The 25,481-nt window shown below is 44.5% G+C and overlaps 1 protein-coding gene across 2 annotated transcripts in view; it reads right to left on the reverse strand.

The window, feature by feature from the left end:
* The window catches only part of LOC147432013 (uncharacterized), a 38,095-nt gene that overhangs the window by 6,869 nt on the left and 5,745 nt on the right, over nucleotides 1–25,481 (reverse strand). Inside the window, exons 2-13 of one of the 2 annotated variants that reach the window (XM_086491826.1) lie at nucleotides 11,975–12,014; nucleotides 11,826–11,896; nucleotides 11,085–11,150; nucleotides 10,930–11,001; nucleotides 10,784–10,856; nucleotides 10,665–10,702; nucleotides 10,462–10,578; nucleotides 10,059–10,178; nucleotides 9,860–9,940; nucleotides 9,705–9,773; nucleotides 9,441–9,518; nucleotides 9,199–9,342 (exon numbers count right to left, since the gene is read on the reverse strand). In XM_086491826.1, the coding sequence (XP_086347952.1) occupies nucleotides 9,199–9,342; nucleotides 9,441–9,518; nucleotides 9,705–9,773; nucleotides 9,860–9,940; nucleotides 10,059–10,178; nucleotides 10,462–10,578; nucleotides 10,665–10,702; nucleotides 10,784–10,856; nucleotides 10,930–11,001; nucleotides 11,085–11,150; nucleotides 11,826–11,896; nucleotides 11,975–11,999 (954 nt within the window). In that variant the 5' untranslated portion in view covers nucleotides 12,000–12,014. Of the gene's footprint in view, nucleotides 1–9,198; nucleotides 9,343–9,440; nucleotides 9,519–9,704; nucleotides 9,774–9,859; nucleotides 9,941–10,058; nucleotides 10,179–10,461; nucleotides 10,579–10,664; nucleotides 10,703–10,783; nucleotides 10,857–10,929; nucleotides 11,002–11,084; nucleotides 11,151–11,825; nucleotides 11,897–11,974; nucleotides 12,095–25,481 lie in introns of both variants that reach the window. The other variant, XM_086491827.1, reaches the window with a different exon arrangement.

The raw sequence follows: 25,481 nt of genomic DNA on the forward strand, positions 1-25,481 counted from the left end.
TTCGTCTATCACTCCCTACACTCAAACAAGTCAAGTACAAATCAATCAGTATCATTTTCATTTTCGGGAATTCCATTTCATAAAGTCATATAGCAAAATACTGTCAGCCCAACAGTATCCCTGAAACCCAAAGGGACATTAGTGACTCTATATCAAAAATCGGGGTAATCTGTTGACAAAGGAGCGGAGTGACTTCCCTCTTGTGCAAACCCGCTGCACTAGATTCACCCATGCTGAAATCGGGGTTCTATCGGAGTAGCTAAACCGAATGCTTCAAGATAAAGTTCCACAATCTGAAGAGTATCTGCTAGGTCCTCTCCTCCATCCACTTCACATCAAGGTAGGATCCGTACGTACGTACCTTACCGTACGGTACGGTACGTCTGTACGGTACGGTATCGTACCGTACGGATCCGTATTGTACAATCATTTTTTTGTTGGGGAAAAAACCACAGCGGGTCTGCAAAATTGAGTTCGCCCATCAATTTTTTGTGTGCAAATTGGCAAATCATGATCAATGTGAACTTACAAGTTCTCTACAGTAACTAGTTTGTTGTGAAACTGCAAATTTTAGGTTGTGTATATTTGAGTTGTATCTGTTCTTGTCACTTCAATGTTGATTCATTGAATGTCGAGCAAGGAGTCGCGACTTGCTTATGATATTTGTATGAAACCTTTCCCTTGGTTTGTAGAATAGTGAACTAACATGCTTGAAGTGATACTTGTGAAATTTTTATCAAGTATGGACCATATTGTAGGTTTTTGGCTTTTAGAAAAAAAAAACATACGAATTTTACGTACCTGACAATCCCTGTGCTTTATGCCTGTCAAACTTGACCTTCTAGCATACCAAGCAACTGCGTACAAAATCGTCCACATCCTTCTTGAGTCTCGGCCAAAAGAAGTATCAATGCCGCGGTGACCTATAAATGGAGGACAGTGGCATTCGGTTAGAACCTTTTCCCCTCAACGGCTCTGTGACGCACAACATCGTTTTCTTCATCAGGTAGCCATCCGAATGGAATATTCCGCTACTCCCTCCTCATTCTGTGAATACATCTGAAAAATCTGGATCTGTGGCGTACTGATCGACCATGTCCTCGAAGCATCTATGATAAATCGCAGAAATAGCCAAGACTAACGTCTTCCGGGACAAAGCATCTGCCACCAAGTTCTTTTGTCCTTCCATATGGACAATCTCGAAGTGAAACTGTGACAAGGTATTAGCCCACTGCATCTGCTTTTCCGATAGCTTCTTCTTTGACAAGAAGTAACGTAAACTTTGATGATCAGTGAAGACCGTAAAATCAGCTCCGAGTAGGTAATGTCACCACTGAGTAAGAGCATGGATAACCGCCAAAAGCTCTTTCTCATAAATCTGTGCTGTCAATTCCGGCCTTGAAACAACCGGCTCTCATAGGTTATGACATGGCCTTCTTGAATTAAGACTGCACCCAAACTACGACCACAAGCATCACAATATACTTCAAATGACTTTTGCAAATTCAGCAAAGTCAAAACTGGTCCTGTAGTCAATTTCTCTTTCAAAGTCTGAAAGGCAGTCACCTCTATGGATCCCCACGAGAAAGGGACTCCTTTCTGTGTCAAGATATGCAAAGGGGAAGCAACCTCTGCAAACTTTCTAATGAATCGCCGGTAGTAAGAACATAAGCCCAAGAAGCTTCTAACTTCATGGACATTCTTCAAATCGGGTCAATCACGTATAGTCTCAATCTTGGCCGGGTCCATCTGTACTCCTGCTGCTGAGACGATGTGTCCCAAAAAGTGCATCTCCGATAAGAAAAATTCACTCTTTTTGGCATTGATCACCAACTTGTGATTTCGCAATGCAAGCCTCAAAGACTTGTAGCAGATGTCGTCTATGTTCTGCCTCATCCTTGGAGAAGACTATGATGTCATCAAAAAAAGTGCCAACAAAAGATCTGTACTCCCTAAAAATCCTGTCTATCATTTGGTTAAAAGACTGGAGCATTGGTAAGGCCAAAGGGCATCACCAAAAATTCATATAAACCAAAGCTCGTTCGAAAAGCTGTCTTGTAGACATCTCCCAACGCGATTCGGATCTGATGATATCCGCTCTTCAAATCGATCCTACTGAAACAAGAAAATCCCTGTAGTAGTCGGTCAAGAATATCATCGATCCTCGAAATCAAAAATCTGTTCTTAATGGTGATTTTATTGAGAGCTCTATAATCAATGCACATTCTCCAAGCTCCGTCTTTCTTTAAAACCAACGACACCGAGAGCAGTAGGGTGAAGTACTCGGCTAGATATGACCAGGTCTTTCACCTGGTTCATAATCTCTTCATTCTAGGCTCGGCTCACACGGTAAGGTGGCCGGTTCGGTGGTGTGCTTCCTTCCAGGTATCAGATCAATAGTATGATCCTCAAGACGTTAGTGGCAACTCGCTTGGCAAGCCCTCAGAAAAGCAATCGGCATGAGTGTGGAGAAAATCTTGGCGTTCTTTTTCAAGTTCAGACATATTTGTCCTGTGTTCATCATTTAACTCTTTCAAAAAGATCGAGTAAACAAACAGACTGAATTTCATTAATTTCAAAACGGCCGAAGGCGATACAATAGGGACAGACTCGCCCTTCAATTTCACATCAAGTACAATTTTTCAGCCCTTTTTATTTGTCAATGTCGCTTTCTTCACCCGATAATCGACCACAGAGTTATTCTTATGGTACCAAGGGACTCCAAGGAGGACATCACAACCTTCCAAGGACATTATGTAGAAGTCCTCATGCCCCAAATACCCTTGACAATGTAGCCGAAGTTTGCCAATGACAGGGGTAATGGCCACATCCCGTCCGAGTGCCGCTAGAACTGCCTCTGCTTATCGTCCTATCAATCGGGTGTAATCTCGAGCCGCGCCGCCAATTCAAGTGAAATGAAGTTCGCCTTGGCTCCTCCATCAAAGAAAATCAAGGCTTCTTGATCTTTCACTTTGCCCTAAGCTCGGCAAAGTCTTGTACTTTCATCAATCGTGCTTGGGTCAGTATCCATGCAATCTGGAACCAATCCTGCTTTCATCTCGTCTTTTCTTCCACGCTCCTCAACCGCTCTCGAACTCTCTGGCTTGTCTTCATTCTGTTCTTGCTGTGCCTTTCTAGGTCACTTCGCGGAGACGTGCCCATGTTCCCCGCATCCAAAACACTTTCCCTCTTTGATGTAGTTGGCCCTCTCTCGTAGAGTGAGCCGGGGTTGTGAATCCTTGTCTTTCTTTTCTTGAGAACTCTCTCTTTCTACTTTCATTATTAGAAGTCTGTTGGGTTCTCTGAGTCAAGATCTCATCAGTGGGGTAAGTCAGATTGCCCAAATGTATGGCAAAACCCCGTTTCGCATGACCCATCAATTCTTGAATAGAATTTGACTTTTATTCCAAGCAGTAGTCTCGGATCTCTGTAGGAAGTCCACAGCAAAACCGCTCAATCTGTTCTTTAAACGAGACCTTCTTAAATAAAGAGGCTGGTAGAAAAGAGCTCCAAAATCTCTCGCAATAAGCGTTCAGAGAATCTCCCTTGGTCATCCGAAGATGATTCCAAGAAGTTCGTATATCTCGTTCGTACTCCCGGGTCAGCCAAGAAGAAATGAAAAGCCTTTCGAATTTCAACCATTTAACTGGAGCTTCCTTTCTCAGTAGAAGGGTGGACCACCATGTTCGAGCATTTCCCTTGAAGAAAGATGCAGCCCTCCGAATCTTGGAGTGCTCTGAGTAATGCCCTCCAGAGAAAGCTATGTCAAACTGTTGTATGAAGGCCAAAGCCCTCGGAGCATCTCGAAATCCAGAAATAGAGTCAAACTTAATTGATTGTCCACCTTCTTTGAATTCTCTTACGTTCTTGCTTTTATCTTCGAGGAAGTCATATTGGTTGGCTTTATAAAAATGCTTCTTCTTTGCATAAAACATGTGATCGTCAGAGTCCGAACTATCTAAGGATGAGTCCTCTGTAAAACTGTCAGAAACTGGGCGAAATTTAGGCTTCTTTGGCTTCTCCTTGCCCTTTCCAAAGCTTTGCTTTTTGCTTCGCTTTTTGCCTTTTCTATCTTCTTCGCTCAACTCTGAAGAGCTAGAAGAACTTTCAAAAGAAGAAGAAGAAGAACTGGGTAGTCCTTCAAATCGTACACGCTTCTTCTGCTTTCTCGTGGATGCAAAAGAAGATTGACGACCCAAATAACCCGGGAAGTCAGTTCCTTTCTTATGCTTTTCGTCGTGCTTTTTGGCTTTATTGTTTGCATCCAAAAGCCGGCTGATCTGCGTATGAACCACCTCTTGTAATTCTTGTTCTGTAAACATCCTCGGAGAAGGAGGTTTCTTGAGTGCCGGTTTGATGGATGGCTCTGTGGCCTTCTGCCACTTGGTGTGCACTTCTGCGAGGGATTGCTGAGTCAAAAAATTTGCAAATTTTGGATCCTTCACAATTTTAATCATCTGCTTTGTTGCTTGTCAACCAATTGTCTACATTCCATCTCTTCAATCTCAGACTGAGTTGATGAGGTGGCCCGTACTCTTATGATTGCTCATGCAAATCTTCACCGTGATCTCCTCCCGCATTCCAAGATGCAGAAGAAGTCGACTGATTTCTGTTGAAATCAGTAGTGCCGCGAGAAAAAGGATCGAATTTCCCCGTAGAAGAGAAATCGGCCGCACTCTGATATCACTATAACAAATTTCGATACCCCAAGTCAAGATTCTACGGCGACACAGCAGAGATTCACTTCAAAACAGTTTGCAATTCACAATCAGGTCGATACGGCCCGGCGTAGTTCCGTGCCTAAAGATATTGGCCCCAAAGACAGGCGCCCCTTCCCGTATTTCCTTTTATACTAATCTGTGTTCAAAGTACAAGAGAGTGGGTAGGTGCTCACTCTCAGACTCTTTGTCCAGATGCTCTGAGAAGTGAGGCCCTACCCACTAATTTATAGATACAAGGGATGCCCAAAAGCAAAGCCCCAAAAGCAGTAATTGAAAAGCTTCTCACTCAAAAGCAACTGTCCCAAATCTGCAAGCGAATTCAGCCAGCGCAGTTTACGAAATCCGTAAAACTGCCACGTATCATATCAGCCGCACACCACTTTTTTTCGGAATTCTGTATCAGCCTATCGACGCATATTGCGGGGGTTCCGCACAGTCTACCACGTGTCACTGTCCAGGCAATTCACAAGCAGAGTGTGTGTGTCCGGGTTAGCCACATCACCATTTGTGACATTGTGATGTGCCAACCATTGAATATTCCTAATTGGATGAGATTGCCTGGATATGTAATTTAAGTGCATCAAGTCACCTGTGGACAATCAGTGCGGTATGGGTGTGATGGCTAATTTTACTACGCCGGAATATCAAGAGTCTCGATCTGGACAAAAGGAGAAGCCAACTCCTTAACAAAAAGAGCAAATTGATTGTCCCTCGGAAATTTTTGAGCTAACTTGAGTTGTTTTGCAGATATGCTGTAATCGCGGACCATTACTTTCTTTCAACAAGGGAGATGTCACGAACTGCTGACGTGTCAAGTCCCTCGGAAATTTTTGAGCTAACTTGAGTTGTTTTGCAGATATGCTATAATCGGGGACCATTACTTTCTTTCAAGAAGGGGGGATGTCACGAACTGCTGACGTGTCAAGTCACTGAAGCACAGAGCCAACCTTCAAATCTCGGCCGAGGGGCCTAAACCCTAAGAAGAACAAGCAACAACAAAAGAAGAAGTCCTACCAACTTATGGAACCCCGTCCGATGGGGCCCAAGTGACATAAAGACATTAAAATAAAGCAGGAGCCACACAGACACGTGCATGGACTGATGACGTGGCAGTTGTACGGACAACCCTAAAATTCCATTGACAATGTTGACGTGGCAGATTTTCGAAAGCGCGTTGACAGTGCTGACATAGCAGTTGTACGGATTTCCGCAAAACGCGCTAGCAGATTTTGACGCTAGTACTTTTTGGACCAGTTGCTTTTGAGTTTGAAGCTTTTCACTATAACTGCTTTCGAGGCCAAGGGCCTTTAAATTTGAGGTTAGGGCTCATTCTCTGGCATGCTTCCTGGAGAAGGTGCAAAGTCTAGAGTACCGGCTTATATTGTGTTGATGCAATATAAAGAAATACAGAAAGGGGCGCCAAGATTTGGGGCCAATACTCTCTGGGGTGGAATTTCGCCACTCTGTGTCGCGTGTCGTCTCTCTCGCTCTCTCTCGGTTCAATTGTTATTGAAGTGTTAAAAGTTTGTTCAGTCGTTTCTTTTCTATTGGCACGGGGTCCCTGTCGTGTCACAAACTGCTGACGTGTCAAAGCCCTGAAGAAGGGAGCCAACGTGCACATCCTGGCCGAGGGGCCTAAACCCTAAGAAGAACACGTAACAGAAGAAGAAGTCCTACCAACTTATGGGGATCCCATCCGAAAGGAAATAAAGCAGGACACACACACACACACAAAAGAAATTGCGCAGCTGCTGATGACGTGGCAGTGTCACGAGGACGTGGCAACTGCTAACTTTAGTTGTTGGTTTCTTTCCAATGGGTCTTGTTTTATTTTTTAGACCCTCTTTTTGAAGTAGCAAACGGTCGGACATTGTATGGCCAATGTGATCGGTAGTTTCACCCGCAGACGGGAAGTGGTCGGCATTGGAATTCGTATGGTAAGAGGATGTCTAGGCTCAGAGCAAGATCATATAGGTCCCTCCGTCGCACTTAGCAAGTTGGTGGATACTAGGAAGTGAACTCAATAAAGGCCTAAAGTCAAGGTGTGACTACCAACTGAAAGTATCCGATAGTTGGGCCACATTGCATTTTTGGATGCGGTTCCAATGAGGATAGATGGTCAGAAGACCAGTGGGAGCCCAACGAAAGCATCTCCTAAAATTTAGGGAACTGCTATTTTGGGCCGTGAAATGTGTTCGCGTCATTACCTCCGGTATGACTAGGGCAACCTCTGCTGCGAAGTCAACTGGGCAACCAGTCAAGATATTTTTAAGCGGCGAACCCGAAACGAAAAAATGCTTGTAAATGCACCAAGTGTCACTTTCTCATAGACTTTCCTCCTACAGAAAAAAGGGCGCTGAATTTTAAGCTAGGAGAGGGCTTCATTTGCCTTTTGTCACAGGTTAAGAGCTATGGAGTGCTTCCTTTCTCTCTTATGTACCTACGCACGGCCCTCTCTCTCCCCTACGAGCAGTATGTTATGCCCCACTAGTGGGCTCTTCATTTGACTGATGCACAGCTGTGTGGGTTCATGCTTTTGTGCTGAGGCAAGAGCTTCCTTGAGCAAGAACAGGGGTAGCTAGCTACTACTCCAAAGCAAGCACTGGTGAGGGTCATAACCTCACCGTACGGGTTCGTTTTCAGTGCTGTGTATGCGCTGTAAATTGACTGTTTTTCAGCCATACGGACGCCAGAACCATTGGGAATAGTGCCCCACTGGCAGAGGACAGTTAGGGGACTATTTGGGGCTGAAAACAAAGCAAAAACCAGTAAATACAGCGTGCTGAATTTACTGTTTTTGGGCAGGAATCAGAGAGTTTGAGCCAGTGGTGGAAGTGAGTTCCAGCAAGGGAATTGGTTTCGCGCAAGTTTTGGGTTGTTATGCTGCCGAAATTTGGCCAAATCATGTAGTATCTAGAGGGATACAAGTAAAGGATTCCCAGGACTCTACTTTGTAATTTACCCTCTCAAAGAATAAAGAAATACCGAAAGGGGCGCCAATTTTGGGGCCTACAGGTTGTCTGCGTCTACTCGGGGCATTCTAGCTTCCGAGCCGTGTGTGTACTTAGGTGTTAATCCTCGTTACATGTTACCTTTGCAAAGTACTCTATGTGTGTCTAAAGTAAAGAATTTCGGGTGAAAGCCAACGCCTACCGCCCCACAGGCCGGTCTCATGGTTCCATTGTTGGGATATCAATCACTTTTTCCTCAAAGAGTGAGCCTCGGTTGTTTTGGGTAAAGACACAGAGTGCAAGAGCGCGGGATTATACTATGGCCGACAAAGGGAAGGGCATTATGGAAGAGGGTTCCTCTTCACAGGACAGACAGGAAATTCCACAAGTACGCCTTGCTAAAAAGTGGTCAAATTAGGGCTGATTTTCTGCTACGTTTTTAGGGTTTGCAAGTATGAACCAAGATGAGATAGGGAGAGGTCTCACGGTGGTAGATTGGCCACTAGATCTCCTGCGGGAGTGATGTGGGTCTGCAAGGTGACACGCTACTTGCCGATTCTCTGAGGCGATTGCTTGGATTCTTTGACGCATCGGTAAATCATCTTGAAATTTGAGCTTACTTGGTCGTGGGTGGTACGTCAGTGTTGTGGAATCATGCGCGATTGCCGAGGCAAGAGCCTCTTGCACAGGTACTGGATTAGCTAGCGGCTCATCCCCCGCAGGTACAAGTGAATTCGGAGAGGTTTCACGCCAGAAATCTCATCCGATTCAAAGGACAAGTAGCCCTACAGGTGCGGGAGCTCGAGGTCTTGCTACAGATGTGACCGGCACGCGAAAAGGAGCCCAAAACAGGGAATTACAGCCTGCTGTGTATTTTTGCAGGTTTAGGTTTCGGCCCTAAACGGACCCTAATATCCCAAGGAAGTTCGGGGACGCGAGGGGACCGCTGTACAGGTGAACTGGCGCATTTTCGGGGCAGAAAACAGAGAATTCAGCGTGCTGCAGATTCTCGCCAGGTTTTGCAAAGTGTCCGTATGCGTCGGGAAAGTCACCTATTGCGTGGGGATACTGACTGTGAAGTGTCCTAGTACAGTTATGCTGCCGAAATCGGGCCAGAACAGGTGTTTCTTAGCCTAGATTGTGCGGGGCAGCTTGTAGGAGATCACAGGTTATATTCCCTCTGTTAAAGAATAAAGAAATACCGAAATGGGCGCCAATTTTGGGGCCTACAGGTTGTCGGTGTCTGCTCGGAGCATTCTAGCTTCCGAGCCGTGTGTGTTGTGTGTACTCCCCCTGCAAATAACCTAAAAAGGTGGATGTAGAGAGTTCTCATGATGTGGACATTAAATGCGAGTCGACAGACAACAAAAAGCCAAAAGCATTCAGAATAACAAACAATCACGTGAGGCACTGAAGCAGGACAAAGGCACTCAGCTGGAGAGAGACACCTTGCAAAACATTGGAAAAGAGACAAATAATGAAAACTTTATAATATGCCATCATAAAAAAATAAAAGGTCTGCTTACAACTCTAGGAGGACCAAGAGCACCAGCAGATGGGTAAGTCGAACCAGTATCCAACTTCTTCTGAACTCCACTCTTCTGGACAGCACCATCAAAATCCTCTCTGGCCCTCTTCTTAGATTTATCGACAGGCTTGGATACCGCCACCTGCACTTCAAAGACATGTCTAAAATCAGGATCAGTTGCAAAGCTCAAACTTGCTCGATCAGCAGCTTTGTCTCATTATGTCCTCAAAAGGATAGCACCTGCAGCTTGAAACTTTGTTTTTTGTCAGGCCCTTTCACACTCTTTCCATCGAGTTCTTTGATTGCTGACTCTAGGTCCTGGAAATAGATTCATGTAAACTAACAACCAAGCTCCAACATGCACAGGGACATTCAAATTTCACATTTACATGCATGCACACGTACCAAACCATGTGCCAACACTTGCATCTACAGAAATACACATCTTAATGTATAACCTGAACACAAATACAAAAGAGTTGCAGCCACAATTATGCACCGTACCGAACGATTCACGAAGTGAATAAATCCAACAGGAAATTCCGCCTTTCTAGATATGGCAACCCTTTCAAGCTGCCAAGGGCCACCAAAGATGTGTATTTAGCAAGTTCTAGAGAGCATCGCTAGATTCACAAAAGCACATTAAGTAGAGTAGCAACCTTTCCAAACGGTTCAAATACTTTCCGAAGAAAATCCTCAGTCACATTGCTTGGGAGATTTGAAACAAAGGCAACAGTGACCTAAAACCAGCCATCATGCTGTTGAAAATCTTCCACCAATCAAAGTGCTTGATCTTTCATAATAAACCTGGCTAGATGAGTAATATCCGTAAGACAAAAGCCTTTTGAATATAATTACCTTTGCCATTTCATCTGGATCAAAATCTGTCTCCGTTTGGGCCCAATCAATAATCGGGTGCCAGTTGCCTTCCAAAATAAAATCGGGCTTGTTGCCAATACGATAAGCACGGGCTGCTGCCTGAGATGTGAAGCCACAGCAAAAGTGCACTCAAGTTCAAGATTAAGACCTAACTCTCACTTTGAAGAACGTAAACTAACACCAGCACCACTGAGGAGTGCATGCATTGAGCACAGAAAAAAGGGATTTTGCAAACATTCCTAGTTGTCCAGCCCAGACACACATGTGAGGAACCGATACATGGAGAATGCTGAAGCTGAAAAGCAGTGCAGCAGGATGACCATGAGCAAGTTAGAAGAAGACAAAAACTGAGAACTATAACAGTTTATATACAAATACGCACCGAATGGTCCTTGAAAGTAATGAAACCGAAACCCCTGTTTGTTCTTTTTTTGCCAGCAGAGGTTCCTTCTGCATCTGGAACAACTGCGAGTTCCACATCAACAACATCTTGAAAAGCCTGTACAGACCAATGTAGCCAATTTAAAAAACTTGCCAGTATAAAACAATAACTGCATACAATCCCAACATACTGGATGAAGTTACCTGCCTAATCATGCTATCTACATCCTTCTGTGTCCACTCTGGAGCAAGTGACAAACAACCAGGAGTTAACGGAATGGCTGTTAAACCCTTTCGCAGTACAATGACCCAGCCGTAAATACCTTTTTTCAAGCTTCCAATAAATATCCTGTCCTGATCTGTGGAAGGAGAGACCCGAATTTTCTTGCCTTGTACCTGTCAACAAACACAATGGGCATCAATGCAAAAATTATAGATACATTGTAAAAAAACAAAACTCTGTGCATACAGTAGCCCCATGCTTTTCTTTTTGAGCCTTTGCTGCAGCTTCTTTGGTCGTAAAACGAATGAAGGCATATCCCTGATTAAAAGAGCCCAAACACATGAGAACAAAAGCCTAGGAATAGACAGCACAAACACACTACTTTGCAAACTGGACTGTACCTTGAGGTTACCATTCTGATCTTTCATCAAACGAATCTCACAAATATCTCCAAACTCACGGAATGCCTGCATAACAGCCAATTGAAATGCATATACCTTCATAAAATCATGAAAGTCCAAATTAAGACACACAAGGAACAGGGATAATGAAAAAAGACTAATTCAATATCATCTACTTTGTTTAAACCTAGTAAGTATAAAAGAGCAAAACAACCATTTCATAAAGATACCTTAGAACCCAACTTTAAAGACATTCACAATTGGACAAGACAATGGAAAGACTTGATTCCTACAACTTGAAACTTACACAACAACAACACAAACATAAGACAAAAGAAAAAACTATTGAATCTAACACTATAAGACAGACATGAACGCGCCAACCTAGAAAGGAAAAACAAACAACCAAATGACAACAATCTCAAAAACCTGACAACAAGCGACCTTAGCTTCACTGCTTGTTCAAAAATCACCATCAATTTTATTACACGCAGATTGGACAACAACTACACGACATCCGTGCTCACAGCATCAATGCCCAAGAGTAGGTGCAGGTTCGAATAGAGTTTGCCTATGATGGAAAATCCTCTATAAAACAGACAAACTGAGACTCTCTAGAAATGTAGACTGAGCAATGAGATTACAACAATAGCACCCACTATTCCCAACAACTAGATAACCATAATTTGTACAATGACCGTGCAAACTTAGAAAACATCTTACAGATGGACACAAACGTACCTCTCGTAATGTTTCCTCTGTGGTCGACTGTTGAAGGCCCCCGACGAAAACTTCTGTCCCCTTTATTTTTGCTGCAACAAATAAAACGTATATTACTTACGCACTTCCCCCGAAAAATAAACAAAACTTCAAAAAATTGCAGCTTGTACCTGGTTTCTCCACCCCATTTTCCATGATGAGTGCGCAACCCTGAACAATGAAGAACTGTTTGATACACTAGCGCACACTTGAAAGATTGAACAGTTTCTTGCTTCTTGTTTATCCACAGCCTATCACATGTTAATGCCCACAACCTATGGGTTAATTTTTCAAGAGTGTGCTAGTGTTGCGTTGAACTCCAACCTCACTCCTCCGTAGCACCCAAAACGCATTGTGAGCAGTGATTTGCAAACCTATCAGGCACGCATGGACACTCAATTGCTTCATAATTGAGCATCAAATGCCCCTTTGTGGATGCTTCGCACAAAAATGACCTGTTGTGTGATGACCTGTTGTATACAGACGAAGAGGAATCGCTAAAAGTAATCAAAGAAAGCTTTGTTACCTCTTCGGGCTGAACTCCAATGATAAAGACCTGCATGCACTGCTCTTATAGCCTCAAAATACTGGATCAAAAGGGGTTTACAGCGTCACTACGTCGAAGGCCAGAAACCTGCTGCATCACATATGAGTTTTCCATCGCAAAAAGATCGTAGTCTCTTGTCCTGGTCAAGTTCTCTCTCGTCAAGGTCTAGCCAAGTGGTCTAGCCTCTCGCCCTGGTCTAGTGGAGTTTGACGAGGATTGAGTAAGTTGATGTCACGTGCACATCTAACCCTATGTGCATGTGGACAAGCTACTTCATGTCCAGGGTTCAGGTCGGCTTAGGAAGTGTTCTAGCACCTTTGTGAGCCTGTGCGCAGGCCGTGCATGTCCAGGCACTTAAGAGTAGTTGCATATCCTCTCATTGCACACAGCATGATCATCAGATTACAGTCAGTAGCCATCATGAGCATTTTACAGTGCACAGAACCCATGTCTCCTATTTTCACCATTTTTCACTTATTATTAATAAGTGACTTTGTTGGGAAACTAGGTAGGGCAATTCTGGTAAGTCAATATATAAGAAAAGCTAGCGCTAGCACTTTCTGGCAGAAGAGGCAGCAAGAGTCCAACTCACAGGCACCTTCTCAGCAAGACCAGCAGAATCCCTAGCATTTTCAGCCATCAAGTCAAGCCCAGCGTTTTCAGCAATTGCAGATCAGCCCCAACGTTTTGCAAGATTGCAGATCAGCCTAGCGTTAGCAGTTTCCAACAGATCAGCCCAACGTTTTTGCAAGTTGCAGATCTCTCTAGCGTTTTGCAGATTCCCGGTGACAAGTACCTCCATTGCATCAGCGTTTTCAGTTTTCAGCACTTCGACATCGCCGGTCAAGTCCCAAACCTTGCAGATCTCACCTTCCCGCAGTAAATCCTCGCCGCACGGTCAAATCAGCCAGTATTTGCAGATTCAGCCCGCTATTCACAGATTTCAGCATATGCGTTTTCAGCGCATCGTCGTCATCATCGTCCTCACCAACACAGTCAGAATTCAGCAGATACAAGATTTGCAGATTTCAGCCAGTTTTCAGCCCATCTTGTCGTCGACATCGTTGGCAAGTTCATTGCATCTAGACCATTGTACCAAATTTGTGCAATCAATAGCAAACACCTCTCTCACCATAGAGAGTGGGGCCCTTGGAGGAGGGTTTGACAACATTTTGGTGTCGTATTCTCTTCTCTCTGTCTCTCTGTCTCAATACCTTCATTCACAGTGTCATTCACTTTGTTTGTGATCATTTGCACTTCTCACTAAAGAAACGGAAGGCTCTCCCTTTCGTAAGTAAAAGGAACCCTTGAGCACACTTCGGAGCACTCATCTTGAGCAAAGTTCAACATTCACTTCCGCTGCACCTTACATTGGTATTAGAGCTTTGGCGGTGTTCTGTATCACTCAAGGAAAGAACCACAAGAATTTTTTTTTCTTGTTGTGGTCGCACGTAACCCAAGTCCACTTGGGCGTGTCGATTCCTAATCGTGTTTTTGAAGAGTGACAGGAAACCCAAGAAAGAAGGGCTTGTCCAGCCTCCCCTTGTTCCTCTTTTCACTAGCGGCCGACCAATCGACGTGAGGTGGGAAAAAGCAACCTTGGTGTGAGCACAAGCCCGCTAAGGGGTGCGCCCGCAGGGAAGAGTAGAGCTCGGGTACAAGAAGATCCTTCTCTAACACAGATTGCAAGCTAAAGAAGAACCTTAAGAACTCAAGACCCTCAAGGACTCAAGAACCTCAAGAACTCAAGAACCCAAAAGCCACAAGAACCCAAGTTCCTCGTGAACTTAAGTACCAAGAACTCAGTGTATGGTCATCACCCGAAGTTGAATGGATACTTTGCATGAAGGTGATGAGCATGGAGGTGGCGAAGAAGAATTTTCCCCACCAGGAGGTTTTTCCGACCCTCCCCCTTCTCCATCTACGCCTCCGTTTGCACCAAAATCCTATGGAGGCTTTGGTCAAGACGATGATGGACATGATGTTACAACAAGAAGCGCAACGCAACGCGCAGCCTTGGATCGCGAGCATGAGCGAGCATGCTTGGCGGCCGAGGAAAGAGAGGCCATCTTGGATCGCGAGCGCGAAGAAAGACAGTTAGCCTTGGAGCGTGAGCGCGAGCAAGCGCGCTTGGCGGCCGAAGACAAACGAGCGGCCTTGGAGTTAGAGCGTGAGGCGCAGAGAGACCAACGCATGCAAGAGTTGATCCTACAAGTACTCACCTTTTAGTCCGAACCAATCAAAGAGGTTGGTAGTTCATCAAGTAGCGACATGAAGAGATTCGGACTCCAATAACTACGTCACTGAGAAGTTGACATTCAGTAAGTATGACGGTAAGATGGATGCTACTATTATTCATTCTTGGTTGCATCAATTTAATACTTACTTTGCGACAACTAAGAAGACAGGAAATAGCAAGGTTTTGACAACAACTATATACCTTGCCGGTGATGCCATTAGCTGGTACCACGCATAGCAAGGGGCACAATTGACCGTGCACCTAGAGGAAGCCGAGGAAGGTGCGCCCCTTTCTTTCAATTGGGTCGACTTCCAAGACAAGCTTAAGGCACGGTTTATGCCACCCCAGTACCTTGTACTGGTTAAAGGACGATTGGCATAGCCTCAAGCAAAATGGTATGCCAGTCGTGTCTTTCTCTAGTCGTGTTTTGCAACTCGGCACCCAATTACGCAAATCGGATGATGAGCGCAAGGAGACATTCCTTTATGGATTGGACGAGTATATCAAGTATAATGTCAAAGTACTCGTTCCAATCGATCTCAACAAGGCGATAACGATTGCTCTCGCACAGGAGATGAAGCACAATAAGGAAAAGCCTAAAGAGAATAAGACTTCTCAAAGTGCCTCTTAGAATCCTCAGAACCCTCAGAACGGTAAGAACGGTAACTCTTCTAGCCAATCTTCCTATAACCCTTCGAAAAAGAACACTCACAATGAATCTAACGGTAAAGCTAACACACTTGCTAAACCTAAGCTCACCCCATATGAAAAAGCAGCACAAGGAATTTTAAGAGGATACATCACGGCAGAAGAACAAGTCATTTATTCTAAGGAAGGTCGATGTTATCATTGTCACATCATTGGTCATATAAAGAAAACATGTCCTAAGATTGAATCTAACGAATCTAAAGAACCCACATCCTCTGTCAATGCCATAAATGAGCACACTAGTGTGTCCCAAGTTTCTCATGATCATCCCATTGATGAATCTCTCATTAAGTGTTATGGTCATGTCAAGGGTCGACATTCCGTCATATTGTTTGATTCAAGCAGTATGCATCATGTGATTAGTGACTATCTTGTCGAAAGAGCCCGCTTGGAGGTTAGCAAGACATCTCCTTTCGAGGTGTCAGGCTTCGCTCCCGGTATAGACTCTCTCATTATACAAGAGTGTCCTAATGTGTTGTTCACTGTTCAACAAGCGTCCTTCCGTAGAGAATTTGTAGTGTCTCCTCTCTCAGGATGTGGTATGCTTTTAGGCATTCGATGGATTCGTGAGCATAACCCTCTCATTGATTGGGCGGAAAATACTTTCACTTTCAATGCCAAAAGTGACACTCCCATCGTCATTCGTGGGGAGGAAGTTGTTCATTCTTCATCCCTCATTTCTAATGTGCCGGCGAAGATTGAAAAGAATCAGGAGAAGGAGACTCTCTCTGTCTTTTCTTCTCCAACGCACGACACACATGTTTTGCATGATAAAGATGTGATTATTCACAATGATGATGATTTGCATGATAAAGATGTGATTGTTCACAAGGATGATGGTTTAGTTGATGCTTTTTCTAGTGAAGCTAACCTCATTGCATGATATAGATGTTCACAAGGATGATGGCTTAGTTGATGCTTTTTCTAGTGAAGCTAACCTCATTGCATGATAAAGATGTGATTGTTCACAAGGATGATGGTTTAGTTGATGCTTTTTCTAGTGAAGCTAACCTCATTGCAGATTCGATCAATCACGCAGACCGATCTTGGCTCTCGAGTCAAGGTCCAAAGAACCCTCTCAGGAAGTACTATATGTTCGTATGATTAGTCAGCACGCATTGTTCGAGTGTTTCATTCATGACGATTTCTTGTATTTTCGGCACCGTCTTTACGTGTTCACTTTCCACAGGCATGCCATATTGTACGATGCACATGATTCACTCGTGAATGAGCACGGATGTATGCGGGACTCTCTTGAAAAGAAGAAAAGTTTGCGTTCAAGGAATTCTCATTCCATGTTTCTTCCTTGGCATGACACAGTATCCGAAAGAACACAAGAAAGATTGACAATCAAGCATCGGCATGTCCATTGTGATTTGCCACAGTTGATAGATTTAGATCAAAAAGACAAGTTTCGATTCCATTTTTTGCGTGTTTTTGGTGAACGATTTGACACTCCGTCATTTTGTTTATTTGTATTGAATGCACAGTCATCTGTATTGCATGCACAGTCTTTTAAGAAGAATAGTCTTTTTCCGGTCACTCTACATGAAATGGCTATGTTCATGTTTTTGTGTTAGAAGTGGTTTCAGGCATTCTCCGATCCCATACTTATCAGTCACTCCCACCCTTACTTCATCGCACATCGGGCGCGCTCCCGTCTTTACCGCTCATGTCTTACAAGGCATAAGCCATAAAGATCACTTACAAGAGGAGGATCCAAGATTTGTTTCGAGCTGTTGTTTTTCTCAAAGGCAATACCATGCAAATGTTGATAGCTACCAAGCAGCATACTCCAAGTACTTGGCAAGCTTTCAATATATGGTTTCTGACATCTTCCTTCGGAGTGCAACTTCTGGTAGAGGGGGGTATCCTGAAATACTTGCCATGGAAACCCTAGCAGATTATAACTTGAAATTTCTTTACATCTCTCAGCAGGTGCCTCTTGTTGATAACCTTGGAGGTCCAGTGTGACTGCTATGACTTGGGACTACCATCACCGCCACAGGAACATTGTCTGTCCAGGAGCTGATGAACCATGCTGTGGTCCGCTACGACCTTATGAAGGGAATCTAACCCTAATTTTTGGTGCAAGTTTTAGGATGGAAAGTCAATCGACTTTTTGAGCTCGATCGATGTCGAGATTGCTTATAAGTTTGAACTTTGTTTGAGTTCTGTTTGAGAGCTTGTTTGGTGATCTTGTTTGAAATTTGTTTGAAATGGATGGTATCTGTTTTGAACCTGTCTTGGTGCCGATTTGAATTGTTTGACTCTGGTTTTAATACTCGTTTCATTGATTGGTGATCTTACTCCCGAGTGGAGAAGTGAGAAATATTGTTTTTGTATTGTTTGAACCTTGGAACGACGCAGGCCGATGCCTGAGGAGCGTTCCGTTGTATGCTATAAAACCTCCGAGCGACGCCGACCGATGCCTGGGGAGAGTTTGGTTGTATGCTTGTAAAATAATTGTTGTTGTGACTCCCGGCCCGGACCTGGATGGTTATTCGGGAGGAGTATTCAAAAGTCTAAGCAGTGGTTACTCTCAACACCTCCAAACGACGCAGGTTGCGGTCTGGGAGGCGTTTGGTTGTAAAAGGCCTCTATATCTCTCGGGCCGGACCTTTTTAGGTTATGCGGGAGGCGTGATGAGGGAGTCGTCGAATATCTCCCGGCTCGGACCTTGTTAGGTTATACGGGAGGAGTGTTCATCATCGGCGACTTTATGTTTCTATGTATTGTAACATGCATATGTGAGCATTTGTGTTGCATTGTGATGTGCCAACCACTGAATTCCTAGCTGGATGAGATAGCCTGGGTATGTAATTTTAGTGCATCAAGAGATCGTGGAAGATCAGTACTGTCTGGGTGTGATGGCTAATTTTACTATGCCGGAATATCAAGAGTTCCGATCTGGACGAAAGGAGAAGCTAACTCCTTGATCAAAAGAGCCGAAAGGAGAAGCTAACTCCTTAACAAAAAGAGCAAACTGATTGTCCCTCGGAATAACACTTCGAAATTTTTGAGCTAACTTGAGCTGTTTTGCAGATATGTTGTAATCGCGGACGATTACTCTCTTTCAAGAAGGGGAGATGTCACAAACTACTAACGTGTCAAAGCCCTGAACAAGAGAGCCAACTTGCAGATGTGGGCCGAGGGGCCTAAACCCTAAGAAGAACAAGAAACAGAAGAAGAAGTCCTACCAACTTATGGGGACCCCGTCTGATGGGCCCCAAGTGACATAAAGGATTCAAATAAAGCTGGACTCTCACACACACAAAAGACTTGCACAAACTGATAACGTGGCAGGCTGTACAGATTTCCGCATTTTGTGCTGACTGAAGTACGGATTTCCGTGATTTACGTTGGCAGCTTTTTGGCATTGCTTATAGACCAGAAGCTATTGAGGTTTTTCATGTAAACAGCTTTTGGGGCCTAGGGCCTTTAAATATGTGTTAAGGGCTCATTCTCTGGCATGCTTCCTGGAGAAGGTGCAGAATCTGGGGTATTGGCTTGTACTGTGTTAAAGCAATATAAAGAAATACCGAAAGGGGCGCCAAGGTTTGGGGCCAATACTCTCTGGGGTGGAATTCCGCCACTCCGTGTCACGTGTCATCTCTCTCTTTCAGTTCAGTTGTTATTGAAGTGCTAAAAGTTTGTTCAGTCTGTTCTAAAAGTGCTAAAAGACCCGCAGGTGATGACGTTGCAGTTTCCAAAAATTACGCTGACATGATGACGTGGCAGGCTGTACGGATTTCCGCGTTTTGCGTTGACTGCTGTACAAAAATTCCGTGATGTACGCTGGCAGCTTTTTGGTATTTCTTTTGGACCAAAAGCTTTTGAGTTTGAAGGCTTTTTACTGTAAACTGCTTTTGGGGCCTAGGGCCTTTAAAGATGAGGCTAGGGCTCAGTCTCTAGCATGCTTCCTAGAAAAGGTACAAAGTCTGGAGTACCAGCTTGTACTGTGTTGATACAATATAAAGAAATACCAAAAAGGGCGCCAAGGTTTGGGGCCAATACTCTCTGGAGTGGAATTCCGCCACTCCGAGTCGCGTGTCGTCTCTCTCTTTCAGTTCAGTTGTTATTGAAGTGCTAAAAGTCTGTTCAGTCTGTTCTTTTCTATTGGCACGTGGTGTCCATCTTGAGACAGAAGCAGCCATAGATGACTATGTGTCGCCTTCAGCGCGGCCCAGAGAAGCAAGCATTGCACACCTTTTTGAAGTTCAAGTATCGCACGACCCACGCATCAGAGTGGGCCGGCGAAGAGTCCTTCACAGGATCCCAAACATTGTTGGCGATCTCCCTCGACGCCACACAGTTCGGTACATGTACCTCACTTTAAAAAGGAGGGGATGTCACGTGCACATCTAACCCTATGCGCATGTGGACAAGCTACTTCATGTCCAGGGTTCAAGTCAATCCTGTTGCTCGAGAAATCTTGGATTCTTCTGTATAGTTCCCCAAAGCATAGATGTTGTCGAATTGCTATAGGAACTGCAATGCTTTCTTGCGATCTTTCACCCCGGAAAAAGTGAAAAATTTGATTGTCGTGCCGCAATCTTTAAAATTTTTGAATGGGTTACTTTAAAATCTTTGGGTGGGTTAGGCGCGTATCTCGGATACGGATAATAAGGGTATCCATATGGGCTCCAACCATTGTAGCCTGGTGGCGGTGGTGGTGGTGGATGTTGCTAAATTGGCTTTATCTGACAGGAAAATCATCCTAAATGAATTATTGGATTTATAAGTGAGAGGGTTTTCTCGCTTGGAACACCAAGAAATATAATTCTAAATGAATTATTGGAATTTTAAGTGAGAGGGTTTTTCTCACTAGTGACATCCGAGTACTGAGTATTCCTAGTGCGTCGTTCAAAGTAATGACGGGAGCACTGAAAACGGGAATGTCTGTAAGGCCACCAGGAACGGGTACTTCTAATGCGTCACATCGGATGGGTGACAGGGAGCATCGGGAAAAAGTATCCGACTGTCCAAGAACGGACATCTCTGATGCATCATAGGATGGGTGACATAGAGCATCGCGAAGGAGATTGTACCGTAAGTTCGGTAGGAAAGGACTAGGTGATGGGTATTCTTGATGCGTCACAAGGTGGGTGACGGGTGCATCGGAAAGGGAATATCCATAGTCAGGAGGAAATTTTAAACTGTGTTGGAATTGTGCACAAGGAAAAGCAAGCACTTGAATGAAGATGGATTCAAAAGAAAACTTCGGGGAAAAACAGATGCTTTCTAAGAAAGCAAAATTGCTTTTCGAGAAAGCAGATGCTTTCCCGCGAGAAAGTCTATGTCTGCATTGCAATTGTGCATGTGATTGCATCCAAGGACACCTGGGAAGTGCTGTGAAAGCATTGTTTTTAACTTAAAAGGTTTTATTGAGTTTTTGGACAAATTCGTGCCATTTTTAAAGGTGACCGGCCGCCCACTTAATAAGTAGGCACCCTATGAATAAATAAAGCAGCCAGCGATTTTTCTCTCTTTTTCTGGCAGAACAGCGCAAACAAAAAAAAAAAACCCGAAAAAACGGGGGCGATCTCTACGTGAGCAGCCAATGCTCTGCTATCTTTGTCGTGGCCAAGGAGCTATAATAGCATCACACACCCTCTCCCAGAGGGAAGATCAGTTTTTCGCAAAGAAGATGTTGCTGGTGATGCCCATGGCTGCCCCAAGTGTACCAGATGTCGCCAGGACCCAGTGCGCGAGTTTCGTCGCGAAGAAGTGCCTACGGAGCGTGTTTCCATCGCGACAAGCTGCTGTTTTTCTCTGTTTTCAGCCCATAAACGTCGTAGACGTGGCTGATTTACGAGAAGGAACCAAAGAACGCACCTCTTTTGTGTGTAGGATTGGAAGAGAGGATTTTCTATGAAGAAATCTCTTCCGGGGAATTGCTTTTCGAGAACCGAGTTGCGTTTCGAGCGTTGAAACTTTAAAGGTAACGATTTTCATGTTATGATCTCTAAGTATTTGTTTGCAGGTGTACTTCCTCTTAGTGAGGGAGTAGGAGCAGAGAAAGCGCTCTGAGGAATTAGAGCCACATCAGCCCAAGGGTTTCGTACTCGAGTTTGGGAAGTAGATCCACAGATTGGAGAGAGGTAGTCTCTCTAGTTGTGATCCGAAAGTTGAGATTCCCAAGTAAGGACTTCGCGTCCGAAAAAGCAGAGTTGTTCTGCGAGAAGAGGACTTTGGAAATAGAGTCAAAAAAGAGTAGCAGGGATGCCATGCCCTGAGTTTGGAAGGTGAGATCCAGAGGCGAGAACCTTGGTTCTCGAGGATTTGAAATAAAGAACAGAAGTTCCTCGGAATAGGGTTTTGCCCTAGGAATAGAAAGCTGAGGCTTCTGGGAACCATCAAGTCTTATTCTAGAACGAATGTGGTAATACGTACAGTTCAAGTGCTTGTATAGACTTCTCCTCACTAATAAAGATACTATTAGGGAGGGGGGACCAGCCCATCTTGTGGTACCCAGTACTGTGTCAATCTTCTCACTCTCTCTCTCTATTTATTTCTCTCTATATCTTTTGGCTTCAGTATTAAGTGATAAATTCTGTTTATCCGAGTATATTTTATATTGTTATGCGCTCCCGTTTGTGACAGTGGAGGTGGGGGCAATAGTGGTGACAAAGGCGGTTGCACTGGATCAGGGTTAGAGGGCTGCACCATCATCTTGAAGACTCCCCCGATTGGAATAGACGATTGTGAAGGTTGCCGGTTAGAAGCCCTCGTACGTTCTGGTGCCGGAGGAGGAGGTACCACCTGAGGCATTAGAGGGGGTAACATGTAATTCAAAAATTGTTGAAAACTTTGCACCATCGAAAGATTCTGTTGAGGATGCCGCAAAAGAATCTCGTGAAGCTCGTCCAGAAGAAGCTGCAAATATCTGTTGAATCCATGAACGCCATGTCTTGGGTTCTTTATGGCTTATGCCTTGTAAGACAAAGCGATGAAGACGGGAGCGTGCCCGATGCGCGACGAAGTAAAAGTGGGAATGGCTAATAGGTCCGGGTCGAGACCCGAAGATACTACAAATAAAATTCCAGTAGTCTCTGGTTTGCTCTGTCTCCTCTTTTGTAGGACCGGTATGCTTTCAGAAAAGCACACACCTGATGCTCTGATACCACTGTCGCAAGACGGGCACCACGTGCCAATAGAAAAGAACAGACTGAACAAACTTTTAGCACTTCAATAACAATTGAACTGAGCTTCAAACTCAAAAGCAACTGGTCCAAAAAGTATTAGCACCAAAATATGCCAGCGCGTTTTGCAAAAATCCATAGAACTGCCATGTTAGCATTGTCAACGTGTTTTGCAAAAATCTGCAACGTCAACACTGTCACTCCCCTCACAAATAGCCTAGAAAGGTCCGGGCCATGAGCTTAGAGGACTAGTACAACCAAACGCTCCCCAGACCGCAGCCTGCGTCGCTTGGAGGTTCAAGCATACAACCAAACATCCCGTCTGCGTGGCTTGAAGGTTTTCAAGCATACAACGAAACGGGCCCCCGACATCCCGTCTACATCATTCCGCGGTTTAGACAATACCAAAACAGCATTTCTCACTGCTCCACCCGAGAGTAAAATCACCAATCATTGAAACCAGTAGTAAAACCGGAGTCAAACAAGTCAAATCGGCACCAAGACAGGTTTAAAACAGATACCATCCATTCAAACAAATTCTAAACAGGATCACCAAACAAGTTCTCAAACAAAATTCAAACTTAAAAAGCAATCTCGACATTAGTCAAGCTCGAAAAGACGATTGGCTTTCCATCCTGAAACCTGCAGCACAAATTAGGATTAGGTTCCTTCCATAAGGTCGTAGCCGACCATAGCATGGTCCATAAACTCTTGAATAGTCGAATCAAGTCTCGACAGAGTCTTCTTGTGGCATTGATGGTAGCCCCAAGACATAGCAATCACACAAGACCTCCAAGATTATCAGCTCGAGAAGAGAAACCTATTGAAAGATGTCGAGAAATTTCAAGGTTGTAATCTGCTAGGGTTGGCATGGCAAGCATTCCAGAATTACCCCTCTGCCAGAAGCTGCACTTCAAAGAAAGATGTAAGAAAGCATGTAACTTCGGGCAAAAATTTTCTTGAAAGCTTGCCAAGTCCTTAGAGTGTGCGGCTTGGTAACTATAGACAACCACAACTGCATGGCACTGCCTCTGGGAAAAACAGCGACTTGAAAAATCTTTTATCCTTCTCTTGAAGTGATCTTTATGGCTTATGCCCTGTAAGACGGAGCGAAGCGGACGGGAGAGCACCCGATGCGAGATGAAGGGTGGGAATGCCTAATAAGTATGAGGTCAGGACATGAAGATTCTTTACTGAAATTCCCAGTACTTTGGAAGCGCCAACTTGCTCTGTCTGCTCTTTGGTAAGACCGATGTGCTTTCAGAAAAGCACACGTCTGAAACTTTGATACCATTGTCAGGGACGGGCACCACGTGCCAATGGGAAAGAATAGACTCAACAACTTTAAGCACTTGAAATAATAACTGAACTGAAAGAAATGCACAACACACGAGACGAGGAGGGACGGAATTCCACCCCGAGAGAGCACTAGCCCCAAACCTTGGTGCCCCTTTCGTTATTTCTTTATATTGCTTGAACTCATTACATTGTCGGTACTCCACCCTCTGCATCTTCGTACTGAAGCATGCCAGATAATGAGCTCTTGGCTCATATTATAAGGCCTTGGCCATGAAAAGCTTCAAACTCAAAAGCAATTGGTTCAAAGTTGGCGCCCAAAAGCTGTCAACACAATTTTCGAAAATTCGTACAACCTATCAACGCAAATCGGGGATTGTCCATACAGTCTACCACGTCATCATGTCAGCGCAATTTTCGAGTCTTCCATACAGCTGCCACATCATCACGTTTTTATGCATCTTCTGTGTAAGTGAGTGGGTCTTGCTTTATTTGAATAGTCTTGTGTCACTAAGGCCCCATCGAACGAGGTCCCATAAGTTGGTGGGAACTCTTCTTTAAAAAAACAGGCCACTCAGCAAGACTCTGTAAGTTGGTAAAACTTCTACAGCTTATATTGCTTCTTCTTAGGGTTTAGGCTCCTCGGCCACAATCTGCAGGTTGGTTCCGTTCTTCAGTGGCTTGACACGTCAGCAGTTTGTGACACTAAAGAACGGAGTCAATCTGTAGATCCCGGCCGAGGGCAGAAGAAGTTGCAAAGTCTTGCCGAGTAGCCTATTTTTAAAGACAAGTTCCCACCAACTGACAGGACCCCGTTTGATGAGGCCCAAGGGACCTAAAGCCATTAAACTAAAGCGGGACCAACACACACATACACAAAAAGCTTGGAAGATGATGACGTGACAGGTGTACGGATGTCCATGATTTGCACTGACAGTGCCACGTGGCAGCTTGTACAGATTCCCCACAAACTGCGCTGACTGTGCTTACGTGGCAAGCTCTACAGATTTCCCTTGTTTTTGTGCTAGTTTTGCTTTTGGGAGGCCATATGCTTTTAGAACTTAACCTTTTCATGTAACTGCTTTTGAGAGGCCAAGGACCTTTAAACATGACCCATGGGCTCTCACTCTGTTACTCTACCCGCGGGGGATGAGAGCAGAGCCATGGGAGTTGTACTCACTTGAAGCAATATAGAGAAATATCGATAGGGACGCCAAGGTTTGGGACCAGTGCTCTCGGGGTGGAATTCCGCCACTCCCCATCTCATGTGTCGTGCATCTCTTTCAGTTTAGTGTTATTTGAAGTGCTTAAAGTTGTTCAGTCTATTCTTTCCCGTTGGCACGTGGTGCTCGTCCTGTGACATCTCCAGCCGCAGATCAACCCTAGTGCTTGCAATTTAGCACATTATCCCTAGCGTTTCCAGATTTCAGCCCTTTCCATTGCCCAAAAACGGCTTGGATCTACTGCCTTTCCGTTGCGGTTCGGTACTTCAACAACCCATCGAGCCTCCCCTCGGCCATTCCCTCGCCGCATGGAGTGCTCCCATTGCTGCCCATCATTGGTATTGTCAAGATCTGCGTTTCAGCCCTTCATTCCTCTCACATCGCAAGTGCAAATCAGCCCCAAATCTACCCCTTGGTGTCCATCCGCAATCCCACATCGAGACTGATCCAAAAGTGCATCGAATCAGCCCTAGAGGTGCT

Source organism: Adiantum capillus-veneris, chromosome 20, assembly GCF_014529385.1.
Source record: "Adiantum capillus-veneris isolate H3 chromosome 20, ASM1452938v2, whole genome shotgun sequence".
NCBI classification, from domain to species: Eukaryota; Viridiplantae; Streptophyta; class Polypodiopsida; order Polypodiales; family Pteridaceae; genus Adiantum; species Adiantum capillus-veneris.